Below are 13,518 nucleotides of genomic sequence, written 5' to 3'. Positions count from 1 at the left end.
TAATTGCTTATCTTAATTAAATAAGCCAAATATTTTTGTGGAGTTTTCCTAAAACTGGGTTTTTTTCTCATTTGTTTTTCAATGTCTGATCCACAGGTGCACTATGAATGGTGGAGGAGAATTCTAAAATATTTTTGGATGTCAGTAGTTATTTACACTATGCTGGTGCTCATCTTTATATACACATATCAGTTTGAAAACTTCCCAGGCCTGTGGCAAAACATGACTGGGCTGAAAAAGGAAAAGTAAGCTTGGTGTATGATGGGTTGTGAAAATGACAAACAGGATAAAGATTGGAATGCCTATTGTTCAAAACATCTTTAACGAAGATTTTAGTAAAACATAATTAATCGATGTCTATAAGTTTCTTGAGAATAGGATTTATAACTTAGTCATCTTTGTGTTCCCTCTACCTAGTCCTAAGCTTGGAACATAGTAGGTACTCCAAGAATATTGACTGAAAAATTAATTTTCAAATCCATCTTAATGAAATGACATTGACATTTTCTAATGTCAGTTGCATGTGAAACACCCCTGCTTAGTACTTAGTTGTACTTTCTGCTCTCCAAATTGGGGCCGAATTCTCTAGTTCATAAGCGGTTCATGGACTCATAACATAAAGCAGCAAACTTTCCTCATTCATGTTGCTGGTGCGTAGATTCTAAGGAGAGGTGAGTGCCACGGAGCAAGAACTTCCTGTAAGTACTAGTGGACTCGTGGTGATGGGATAGTTTTTCCTGTGCATGTTATAGATAGCGCTCTATCCTTTTGTAATTTGCCTCTATAAACTTCTGAAATTAGTTTAGAAATCCAACCGGCCTTGGGCATTGAGCTGAATACATTGAAGTGACTGAGAGAAGGGTCTAAAAGGAAAGAATCACCATATAGCTAGACCAATGTAACTAACAGGGCTATTCACCAAATGTTGATTGAATGCTTTCCATGTGCCTGACACTGTTTTACGCCTGGAGATGTGACAGGAAATGAGACAGGCAGAGTCTAAGCCCTGTGGTGGTTATAGAGGAGACAAACAAGAAAACTACTTAATGTAAAATAAGTTAATTACAAAGTGTGACAGGTCTGTAAAGGAAACAATAGGCTGAAGTAGTGAATAATGGGGAAATTATCCAAAAATGGAGTGATCAGGACAGGTTTCACTGAGGAAGTGTTTAAACTCCTATTGAAGGATAAAAAGGAGCTTGTATTAGGAAAAGTGTCTGAGTTGGAGGCTGGGGTGTAGAAGACCATACCAGCACATGCAAAGGCCCTGGGGCAAGTCAGAGTTTGGCCCGATGTCCAGGAGGAAGTGAAGGAAGGCTCCCCTGCTGGGAGCAAAGGGACAAGTGGACAAAGAAGAGGTGGGAGAATTCAGGCAGGCACCTGGGACAGGCATGACTTATAGATAGTATGGTTTGTATTTTATTATTGGTAGAATTTTTCAATCTTTAAAGATCCCTTGACTAGCTGAGAAAAAGTGATGTGTGGGGAGTAGAAACAAGACTAGAGAGCAGCAGCAGTGGTCCTGTGGGAAACGATGGTCTCTTCAGCTAGAATAGTTGGTGTTGGAGATGGTTTACAAGAGCTGCCAGATTCAAGAGGTGCTTAAGAGGCTGAAGGAAATGTGGATGAGTGAGATGTGAAGGGAAAGAGTCAAGGAGACGTGATCTCAGTTTTGCGCAGGGTAGACAGTTGTACTGTTTATTGCTCTGGGGAAGACTAGAGTGGGATGCGGTGGGTGGAGAACTGCTCTGCCAAGGAAAATAGTGAAATCAAAGAACACTGTTTTGAAAACACTGAATGTGAAATCATTGTGAAACAGCCAGTTTCTTGTGCAGTTAGGGTTCGAGAGTCCACGGGAGGCAGTGCTGTAAGTGTGCATTCGCATCCTTGGCATAAAGTTGGCGCATAAATCCACGGGACTGGGCAAGATCACCTGGGGGAAAGCACCCCTAGAAAAGAGACCAAAACCAAGTCCTAGGGCTATGTCAGCCTCTAGCGGTCCAATAGAGAAGGAAGAGATTGTGGCAGAACAAGAAACCAAGAAAGTCTGACGGCGTCAAGACCTGGCTTGTTTAAAAAAGGACTTGAGGGTGAATTAAGTAAAGCTAGAGAAGTAGCCATCGAATTTGGCATTGGCGAGGTTGTTACTGACTGTTGTGAAAGCAGGTTAGTTGGCTTGGTGGCAACAAAAGCCAAGTATTCCTGTCAGGAGAGAGGAATGCAACAAATGATATAGCCCACGGGAGTGTAAGACTGTGCCATAGTTTATAACGAAGAGACTGTGTCTTCATTGCCTAAGAAAGGTCCTTGTTTTTAATTTTGTTTTGTTTTGCAGGCTTGAGGATCTTGGCTTAAAGCAGTTCACTGTGGCTGAGCTATTCACTCGCATATTCATCCCGACCTCCTTTCTGCTGGTGTGCATTTTACACCTGCACTACTTCCATGACCGGTTCCTCGAGCTCACAGACCTCAAGTCCATTCCCAGCAAAGAAGACAACACCATCTACAGGTGAGGGAATACAAGAAACACATACCCCAGGAAGGCAGCCTTGAAACCCTACCTAATCGGCTGCCTTGCAAGAAGCTAATTAATCTAACTTAGAGTTTCAGCCTTGAACTTTCCATGAGTATCAACTTGTAAGTGAAAACAAAAAGAGAAAAAATGTATATTTGATGACACTCTCTGAAATAGTTGGTAGTGACTTATGACTGGTTAATTAAAGTGACTTGATAGTCTTATGAGTGGATTCTGAGTAGCCGTGCAGACCAAAATATTTTAGAGTTGGTCATGTGTATTTCCACTTACAGAATCTGGCTAATTCAGAGGATGAGTTTTTTATTACCATGACTACCAATACAGAAGTCCTATGAGAGCATATCAAAAGATGATGGGCAGAATTTTCCCTTCCATTTTGGAAATGTAGAAACTTGGCTAAAAGGACAGAATCTGCAATCGACTAGTCACTAGAATAATATTTAAGAAGAGAGTGGCTTCTTTTAGCAGCTCACAATGAATATAAACTGTCTACAAATAACAGATGCGATATGACTTTTTCTCCCCATGTTTGTTCAAACCACAATGGATTAGCACAAATTCTTCCAAATGTTCCATTGCAGAGAAATTATAAGCATTCTTCTAATGAATGCTAACAATGATTTTCTTCTCTGCCTCATACTTAACCTGATTCAGTTCTTAGAAAAACACTTGCTAAGCAACTAGGGGAGCAAAGGGCTATATTGAAAGGAGTACAGAGGCCACAGTTGAAAATTCTTCTTAATTCTTTGACTTCAAGGGAAAAAATAAGTACATCAAGAGAAGAAGAAGTAGGATTTCATCATACACATTTCATAAAACACTAAACTTCCAATTTTCTGCTGTAGTAGGAACTAGAATTATGCATAATTCCAAAACACTTTTATTCATGATAAAAAACATTTTATATCCTTTATTTATGACCTGCAGATTTATTTTCTTTATTATGTTTTGTTTAACCTTAGATTACATTTAGTTTTCATTCTGATACTCTAGATGACTGTCAGTATGTCAGTGACTCCCGACCAATATAATCAAAAGGTTTCAACCATTCATTATTTCTTATGCTATCTCGCCACCATAAATAATCAGGCTCAGCTAAAACCTCTCTCCTCCCATCGCCCCACCAGGCAGGAGAGTGTGGGTAGAGTAAGTGGTTTATCCTCTCTATAAACTTACTCTTACTTCCTTCAGTAGTAATCAAACATTAGGAAAAATAAAATAATTATTAGAAGTTTGGGGACCCCTAGGAGATATTATTCGTAGACAAACTTGCTGGTAAGGAAAATCATCCTCAGTTTAAAAGTTTACGAAGACAATGTCTGGATAGAAAAGTGAGGGTTGTTATCAGAAACAATGCTGTGTGAAATTAAAAAAAAGAAAAGAAAAAACAGAGTTGTTAATAAGTAGAAAAATGATTATTTAGTAATTCTTTTGACACTGCTTATGAGTCCTTTGAATAAAACTAGTACTTGATACTTAACACTGACCGTGTAACATGCTTCATTTAACTATAACCCTCACCATTATTTTCAAAAGTCATATTTAATAATTAAGAAAAACCTTTTAGTTAGCAGAACAGATCTTTATGTTTGTGAAAGAGATGCAATTATTGATAATTGCTAATGATACCTTTTTAAAAATTTTTTATTCTAAATGCTTTTTATTTTCTTACATATTCATTGTCTTCTCATTAAAAATTCTTCCAGTATGCAGGAGCATTTTTCTTGTCATTATTTGTGGTGTGTCTGAGTCTTCTGTCATGCAATCCAATATAGGTCACAATTTATCCAGAAAAGTAGGAATTTTCAGGACTATAGTTTTACAGAAGACGATTCGGCTTAGTGAAGATTTACCAGCCTAAATACTCACAGATTTTGGACCCAGTGTACGTGAAAATGGAATTTGTTCCACAGGGTTCCCTCCCGGTGTATTTGGCGGTGTTGAAGTACTCAGGTTCTGGGAGGGGCCGCAGCCCCGTGTCGAGACGTGTGCTGTTTTCGCAGCTGCCACTTCGCAGCCTTACCCTCAGCCCACGAGAGAAGAAATATCTAAAAGACCTATAGCAATATGAGGCCACGGATTGCCTTCCTCACGGGCATGGATTATCCTAACACTCCCTTAACGGTGACTTTTCCAAGAAAATTTGAAGGATCAAGAGAGAGTATGTCATGTTGGCTCTCTGAAGAGTTTAGGCACGTGGGATTTCATTTTTAGTTCTATGAAAAAAAGTTTTCTAGAACCTTAGGGAATTTTAAGAACTCACTAAAATTTGGTATTTTGGAATTTCATGCAAGAGTTTGATATAAAAGTCCCAAATTTTAACTTTGAATATAAGACATATATCTCATCATTTTAGCAACTCTTTCACATTGTGGTATTTTCCTTACTCATAATCTTCACCTTGCAGTATTTTTTGTCCCTGGGATCCTAATACAACAGCTACATTAAAATCAAAATGATGAGGAAAAAGAAATCTTTTCAGAGTCAGGATTGACTGTCATGCTTTGCTTCTCTGCTCCCACTTCCTTAGGAAATGCTATATAAAATTTGGCCCATAGATGGGGAATAACTGGTTCCTTGTGTTCATTAAACTAATTTATGCGCTATTGTTTCTGCAAATATGCAACTGTTCTATTCCTGTTTTGTCCACTTTTCTGCGTGTGTATGTGCGTGCATACATACTTGTAGTGTAGGTGCATGTCACTTGTGCATGAAGCAGAATTTATTGTGTTTAGCCTTACAGAGTTTAAAAAGTTAGCATTATGAGAAAGTTTTATAATATATGTAAGAAGAAACTGTTATTATTTCTAAGTAGGCAATCTTGGGAATATCCTTTCACTTATATAGTGATAATAATATACAATATTAGAACATAATTATGTTTATTATATAATATATACTTAATAATTTACAAGGAACCATTTAAATATCTATTACTTTTATATCACTTTTATTTGCACATGACTTGTTTTAGAAAGTATTGTTATGCATATATAAATAAAATGAATTTTTGTATATCAGTTTTAGAAAACCTTAGAGAATAGCATGCTGAATATGTTTACTGAGTAGAATTTTTTTTTAAATTCTGAGGAAGGAGCAAAAATTAATCTTTTAAATTATATTTTCTTTGATAAAATGTACCTTGAAAAATTTAAGTGTGACAAATTCCTAATAAAGTATATGAGATGGGGAGTGAGGAGAAGTATGAAGAGACTTGTTATTTTCATGTATTTTCCCTGAATATGTCTGATTTCATGTTGCTACTGAATCTTGCTGTCTAGACTCTTCTTCCAGGCATGGAGCCTGTGGATGATGATACACCTGATGATAGAAAGCTTGAGAGTCTACTTCATTCACCTCTGTCTAACAATCTCCTCTTTCTCTCTCCGCCCTGTCTCCTCATTGCATCCTCGCGCTTCCATCTCTCACCTCGTAGTCATGCCAAAGTCAATGGCCGCGTATATCTAATAATAAATAGGTGGGTACTTCAATGTTTTCTCTCTTGTTTTGGTTAAAAACTATTTCTTGATGTATTAAACTCTTAACTGCTTTATAAATGAAAAAATGTGTCATCAGATTGTGGACAGTGGTCTTCAGGTACGCTCATGGATGTGTTTTGCAAACCGAACCATTTGGTGTTTTTACTGAATGGTGCTGTGAGTGGATGTGGAGGTTGTCCAGGGTCTTCAGCTGGTGCTTAGCCTTTGGTCTTAGTTCAGACTTATGCCCCTTTCATTTTCTTATTTGGTAGAATTCGTTCAAGGCTTGCCTGAGAGCTCATCTCCCTCTTGAACGCATCATTGAGAGCTCAGCTCAAGAACCACCTCCTCCATAAACCCTCCCAGAAATGCCAGCGTCCCTGCTAAAAGTAATCTGCCCTTCCTCTGAATCCCTGTAGCATTTTATCTTTGCCGCTGTCCTGACATTTGCCTTCCAGTCCTCTGTCCGCCTGCTTGTCTTATCTCTGTTGCTAGAGGCATAAGCTCCTCAGGCCTTGACTCCCTCTACTTTCACCAAGATGCCACCATATCACCTACCCCAGGGCCTTACCCATTAGTTGATGTTCAGTAAATATGTCTGAATGACGTGAAAACAGTCACAACAATATGTGTTTTAAAAACCATCAGTTTCTTCAAGTATATCTCTACTTGAAAGATCAACATATTATTGAAGAAGGATGTTTTTACATCATCAAATTTCATATGTTTACATACCACAAAAGGCACCAAGATGGCACTGGTGGACCACCAGTGGACCTACCAAGACGTGGACCTACCTTAGATGCATGTCACCTAGGTAGGGAGATAAAACATGCAATATTCACACAAAATGAAGGGCAAACTTTGGTAAGTGTTGTGTGAAGAAGAGTTATCCTCAAAGTGCCCAAAGAGAACAGAGATAAAAATCCTTTGGGATCTAATTTAGTAAAACTATTCTTACTTTACTAAGTAGGTAATTTAAAATATTCACTCCTATAACTTCATTTCATTAGTAATAAAGCTAGTAATTTAGCTAATAGAAAACATGTATCTTGCAATAAATCTAATTAACAAAATAACTCTTTGAAAGATTTGTTGGTTTCCTATTTCATTCACTTTTCCCTTAGGTAAACTCCTAAGGCTGACAACCAAATAGCAAATTCTAAGAGGCAGAACTTCTAGAAGGAAGTGTGAAAAAGATATCAGGTAGATTGCGGAAGGAGGAGAAATGAGTGAGGACTGGATAATTTCTTGTGAGGGCTAGTTTTTGACAGCCTAGGTGAGGAACATCAGCTTCAGGTTTTTAGCTAATAGAGAAATAAGATATAGACTCTAGATAGAAATCCTAAGCAACTATTTAAACCTCATCTCTCTAAACTTAAGGAACTACTCTCTCTCTTCCTCTCTGTGTGTTTCTCATAAAGTATTTAGCATTTGCTTTGTGAGGGGCTGGCTGAGACAGAAAAGGGGGCAAGAGTTATTTTTTTTTATTTTTTTATTATTTTTGAGACGGAGTCTCACTGTGTTGCCCAGGCTAGAGTGCCGTGGCGTCATCCTCGCTCACAGCAACCTTAAACTCCTGGGTTCAAGCGATCCTCCTGCCTCAGCCTCCCGAGTAGCCGGGACTACAGGCATGAGCCACCATGCCCGGCTAATTTTTTCTATATATTTTTAGTTGTCCAATTAATTTCTTTCTATTTTTAGTAGAGACGGGGTCTCGCTCTTGCTCAGGCTGGTTTTGAACTCCTGAGCTCAAACAGTCCTCCCGCCTCGGCCTCCCAGAGAGCTAGGATTACAGGCGTGAGCCACCGCGCCCGGCTGCAAGAGTTATTTTGATGGGCTCCATCAGCAGCAGCTGGATTAAGTCTTGATCCCAATAGCTCCACACACTTCATGAGAGGAAGCTTATATCTGTTACCCCCAACTCGCAAGACCAGCGAATTCACCCAGGAGTTCTTAGAAGTATCAAGGTTCAAAGTCACCCAAAATAATTAACAACTTGAAATATTCCAACTTTACCACTATCTTCTTTCCAGTGAAATCTCTCATTTTTGTATGAATATTAACATGTTAAGAGAGGCCAGAGCTATGCCTCCGACAAAAAACATTATCAAACAAACCTCTCATTTTACAACATGTGCTTCTGAAATGTTGACTGTAAAGTGTGTCAGATTTTTAATAGGGCCTACTATTCATTAGCATGATAGGATGAATCCTTTTATAAAATAAATAAGCTTTCCTTCTCCTGTAATTTATGTCTGTATGCTCGATGTTGTTTCATAAAATGAATAATGTGTTTACAAATGTTAGTTCTGAACTAAAAGAGGGGCATATCTAGAATTCAACTTATGGGTTGATTAAAATTTAGACATTACCTTACCAGGTATAAGGTAGGAGAGTATATTGAGGATAGTGGGTAACTGTGATAAAATTTTAATAATATCAATAATTGTGGAGATGTTTCAACTGATTTAGTAAACAGTATAAATTAGAATATTTTAACAAGGGCAAGTTTTTTTCTTCCACGTATACAGAAACTGGAGCCATTGTATCCAATCCTGCCTAGTAGATTTTTTTGGAGGAGTTACTAACATGCATATTTAAGACGTGATATTAAATTCACAAACAATTGCTTATGTGTGAATATAATCTTTTAAAAGTGCTTACAAGTTCTAGAAAATAATTTATTTTAAACAGTAAAAATATTCTACTTTAAATATTACTTATAAACACTACAAATTTGTAAAACATCTTTTTTCTAATATTCTAATGATAATGGGGTTAGTGCAGTTTACATGACCACATTTCCAAATTGGAATAGTTAAAAATAAATGGCATTTAGACTAAGGAGATCTTATAATGGTAGAATTTCCATTTTCTTTAATGGAAACTAGCTTAATATGAAGCTTTTCAAAGTCAAGTCCAAGTAAGGAATTAAACCTCTTCAGTGCTCCATGTTACACAGTTTGTTTCTTCTGTTTCAAATAAGAATGTCTCTCCCCTGTATAGAATTTCTTCACCCAGCATTCGTTGAGTCATCGTGTGCCCCACGACAATGCTACATGTTGTGAGGGAGGAGAGTAGGCCAAGACTGCACTGCTGTCTTCAAGAGGGAAGTCCGCAGAACACAGACTCAGAATAACACGGTGTGGGTACAAGTGGAGACACGCACACGGGGAGGCTGCGCAAAGCTGCGGAAGCTAGAGAAAGAGCAGACGAACAGACAGACAGACAGATGTCATCTGCTTTGTTAGAATGTGAAGGAGAGAGCCGTTTTACCTAAGAAATAGGTAGTCAATGAGAGGGTTAGAGCCCAGAGCCTGAAGCATAATAAAAGCAAGGAAACAAAGTTATTGGTAAAGTTAAACAAACTGCAAAGAGAAGAAAGCAAACTCCCGGTGGAGAAAGGCATGCAAAAAAAACCGTATGATGCCAGGCACTGCGGGAGGGGGCTTCTCTGAGAACCAGTTCATCCATCACCACATCTGTAGTAAAAATCATTCACATGATCATTAGATAATTTGCATGTGGTGACCAGTAAACAATTACAAGTATTGTACGTTCCTTAGCCTGAAGTTTCAGGGACTGTTTTTACCCATGTGTGTTTGTAAATTTAGTTTTTTGGAAAATCAAGATCGTTTTTTTTTTTTTTTGCTAGGGGAACTGAATGAAAGTGCACAGGCTTTCCCGGAGAGTCCATACAACTGTTTGTTCTAGCACCTGCGGATGGTTCTGCCTCCAAGTCTGCTTTTGTGCAGATCCGCCTCTTCAGCTCTCCCTGCCCCACCCTAGTGAATGTTGTGGTCAGAGGTTGTACACAGAAAGCAGAGCATTGAATGCTGGGAGACAGATTCCCGAGAAAGAAACATCTGCTTTTTCTCCTCTGAATGGCCTTTTTAAAACAGACAAGTTCTTTTAAAGAATTTGCTGATCACCTTCCCTATTGTCCATTTTGTGTGGCCCCTTGCAAAAGCAGGTTTTTAATTCTGCCTTTTCATTTGGATGAATTTATGACACAGGTTATCAAATCCTAGTATATGAAAATCTATCATTAGAGGATGGTTTCTTTAAAATTTTTCCTGCGTAAATAAGCACTGTATTAATTACATAACAGAAACTGCCTTAATTGTTACAACATCCTGTGAAGTAGGCACTGTTGTTGCAGCAACCTCAGTCTTAAAAGGCAGGTTAGGTAGTTTTGCCATGTCAGCTAGCTAGAAAATGTCTGTTTGGGTCTTGAACCCAGGTCTTTCTAATTCCAAAACCCATGCTTTTAACATTCTCTATCGCCTCGTAAAAAGGCTGTGATAGAAATGAAAAAAAAAAGGAAGGACTCACACAGATGTCTTTTTAAAACAGGACGCTTCAATCATGCATTTAAAATATTTTCATCTATACATGTTTTATGCACACAGATTTCCATAATACCAGGTACAACTCACTGAAATTTCTCAGGTAGTTAACACGCTCCTAGACTAGTAAATGACAGCCTGGTACATATTTTCCCTTCTTTCTTTCTTTCTTTTTTTTTTTTTGTCATCCATTACAAGCTCATGAGGTTAGACTGCTCCAGAGGGCCTCTGGGGGTTACCTGCCCTGTTTCCTTATAAGGATCAGGTCAGAGGAAAATGAGCAGCAGAGCGTCCCTTTCCTTCTATCCTCAGCTCCATCTGGTACCATTACAGGTTTCTAGAAGTAGGTCTTCTGCACCTTCCTCCCAGAGACTCACTCCAGTGTCTTCCTTTGACTCCTTCTTTTAACAATCTCTCCTTGATATGCCTTGCCCAGGGCATAGCAGTTTGGGGGCATCTTGCTCTAGGATGTTTTGCTATGTAGCCACAGAAGCAGCTGCAGAAATATCCTCTTCTCTTTGAACTTCACTCCATAAATAACAATCAATTATTGGGAAGTTGTTTTCTTGTCAGTATGAAGTCTAGCAGTGTCGATGTAGACATTTGAAATGCACTCTGAGATAGTCACACTTCCACATGAAAACCCACCAAATTCCTTGTCCTAATGAAAGGTATCTTCTCACTTATAAAGCGCAATCCTCTGGCAGTGCTGAGGAGAATAAATGCATATTGACAGTTGTGCATCACCTGACCTCTTCCACATTTAATATGTAGAGTCCTAACAAAGCAGGAAGAGCAAATATGTACCCTAAGATTTGATTTGTGGCACTGGGGTAGAGGCTATGGGTATTGCAATTTCAAGAGTGGTTGACTTTCCTGAAGTCGGGAGGGTGAATGGACTAGCTTAGGAAAATGAGGAAGTCATAGGTCAGCATAATACCTTCCACCAATGTTGAACAATCCTCAGATGCTCTTTCTCCATTAAATTAACGGTTTGTTTCTGGCATGCTATCATTTACCTGCTGGACACCCTGTTCAATGGAATTGCTTTTGAGCAATAACCTCTCCAAAAGTCTAAGGACAATGTAAATTCATTACAATAGTTACCCAAAATGATAGGCGTGTTTTCAAGTATAAAATGAAGTTGAAAGTAAGCTCACATTTTATCCATTTTATCTAGCCAAACTTTATCATTTTATAGAAAACTAATTAAATGTCAGAAAGGTTAAATAGTTTACTCAGAGCCCACAAGCATACAGAATGTTAATTGTCCTGTTACAACTATGCTGAGTATTTATGGATTAACTATTATAAATAGAGAAGATTATCAGTGTTTACAGTAGACTTTTTCCTAATATACATTTTATTGCCCCAACATGCTCTTTAAAACATTAATTTGAATATGAATAAAGGGATAGACTTTTTAAAAAATGTGGGAAAAGAATCATACTTGTTATTGTCCACTATGAAATAAACTGTAACGTCCCAGGCTGCTGTCCTCAGTGAGGGCCCAGCAGAAGCTCTCTCTCCTGCATTCTCTGTCTAGCTCAGGATCTCACAGGCCTCCCATGGTACAGTCAACCGTTCCCATCAGCAACCTCAGGCAGGACGTGACGCAGATGTCTCACTCCTGAAAGCATTTAGCTTCCATGGCATAGGCTTTAGATAATGGCAGAATGGGATTACTCTATGAAAGGTTGGCTGGGAGCACACATTATTTAAGAGTTTTTTGAAAACTTATTTAAAATGTGAATGACTTGATTTTTGCTAGATGCTTTGTTGTGTTACTGAGAAAGCATGATGTATTAATAATTTGCCCCGGCAGTCTCAGTATGTTCTCTCATTTACAATCCTGCAGTCCCCGTCCACTCTCAAATCAGTTGCCGAGCCTAGGGTTCAGAGCAAAGCACGCTATTAATGCCGTCCTGGAATGCACTTGGCGTTAGGGCATTACTGCAACCGGCGTACAGGAATGCGATAGCGGATGATATGTAGCATGATATGTGATCTCTGACATTCCTTATAATTCTTCTATTCTCATCTCCTTTTTTTCCTTTCTATTTCAATTACTTTGAGCAGCATCAAGAAAAAATTACCAATCCACCAAAATGAGTAAGTCCCCCTGTGAAGCCATGAAATGCTTACTCTACACGATGCCATTTCATGCTTCTACATCCTAAACTCTGACCATTTTCTCCTCTGGGAAAAATGTCAAGTTTAGGTGTCAATAGCTCTCATTACCAACTAATCACTAGAACTGGAGTTAGAAAAGCTAACAAAACCTAACTGAGTTTACAGTTTGTTTTAGGAAAGAACTTAAAACAAACAAAAAAGTGACAAGATGCTAACACCCCATCTCATGAGGTCTTTGTACATGCACCGATTTCATTTTTGTTTGTCCTCCTCACGTGCCCCTCACTCCAACCTCTCCTGACACCCATTCCCCTTCTGACTCAGCTGCTCTCTGCCAACAGACTGGCCCATCCTGAAGGGAGCCTCCCAGACCTCACCATGATAAATCTGACTGCCAGCCTGGAGAAGCCGGAGGTGAGGAGGTTGGCTGAGCCCAGGGAGGAGAAGCCCGAGGGATGCTCTGAAAAGGCCGAGAAGGGCGAGCTTGGGAAAGACAGCGAGGAGTCGGAGGACGGAGAGGAAGAGGAGGAGTCGGAGGAGGAGGAAGAAACGTCAGGTAATGGGCCCACTACCAGCAGTTGCTCAGAAACTGCAGGCTGCCAGGCTGAGTGAAGGAAACACCGACTCGCCCCGAAAGGCTGTGTACTAGACCCAGTCCACGAGATAAAAGTTGGAGTTTTTTCTTTCGGTTGCTATAGTTATAACATTCTTGTTCCAATTGCACCAGTAGTTTTTCTCGATTCTGACTGAGGAGAAGAGAGCAGACAGTTGGTTATCAATAACTGGCTCCAAAGTGGGGCTTCTGTCCGGACACCCATGGGGTGTGGCTCTGACCCTGTGTTCAGGCACAAGCCTCTGACAGGAGCGTTTCCCACCAGAAGTAGAAACAAGTCGTGGTGCAAAATCTCTGAAAGTTCTAGACATCACTTTTGCAAACTCATTCTCCAGAAGCCGTTGTGCGGCTTTTCTAGGAAACCAGTAAGAATATATTTCTCGTTCTGTTCTAATCCTTAAGGAC

General features: G+C 39.2%; 1 protein-coding gene across 1 annotated transcript in view; it reads left to right on the top strand.

The window, feature by feature from the left end:
• The window catches only part of PIEZO2 (piezo-type mechanosensitive ion channel component 2), a 251,072-nt gene that overhangs the window by 130,517 nt on the left and 107,037 nt on the right, over nucleotides 1-13,518 (top strand). The window contains exons 12-15 of the mRNA XM_012648377.1: nucleotides 97-245; nucleotides 2,336-2,509; nucleotides 5,973-6,014; nucleotides 12,842-13,056. Of these exons, the coding sequence (XP_012503831.1) occupies nucleotides 97-245; nucleotides 2,336-2,509; nucleotides 5,973-6,014; nucleotides 12,842-13,056 (580 nt within the window). The remainder of the gene's footprint in view (nucleotides 1-96; nucleotides 246-2,335; nucleotides 2,510-5,972; nucleotides 6,015-12,841; nucleotides 13,057-13,518) is intronic.

Source organism: Propithecus coquereli, unplaced genomic scaffold (genome assembly GCF_000956105.1).
Source record: "Propithecus coquereli isolate 6110/MARCELLA unplaced genomic scaffold, Pcoq_1.0 Scaffold283, whole genome shotgun sequence".
Taxonomy (NCBI): Eukaryota; Metazoa; Chordata; class Mammalia; order Primates; family Indriidae; genus Propithecus; species Propithecus coquereli.
This window is presented reverse-complemented; position numbering and strand designations above follow the sequence as displayed.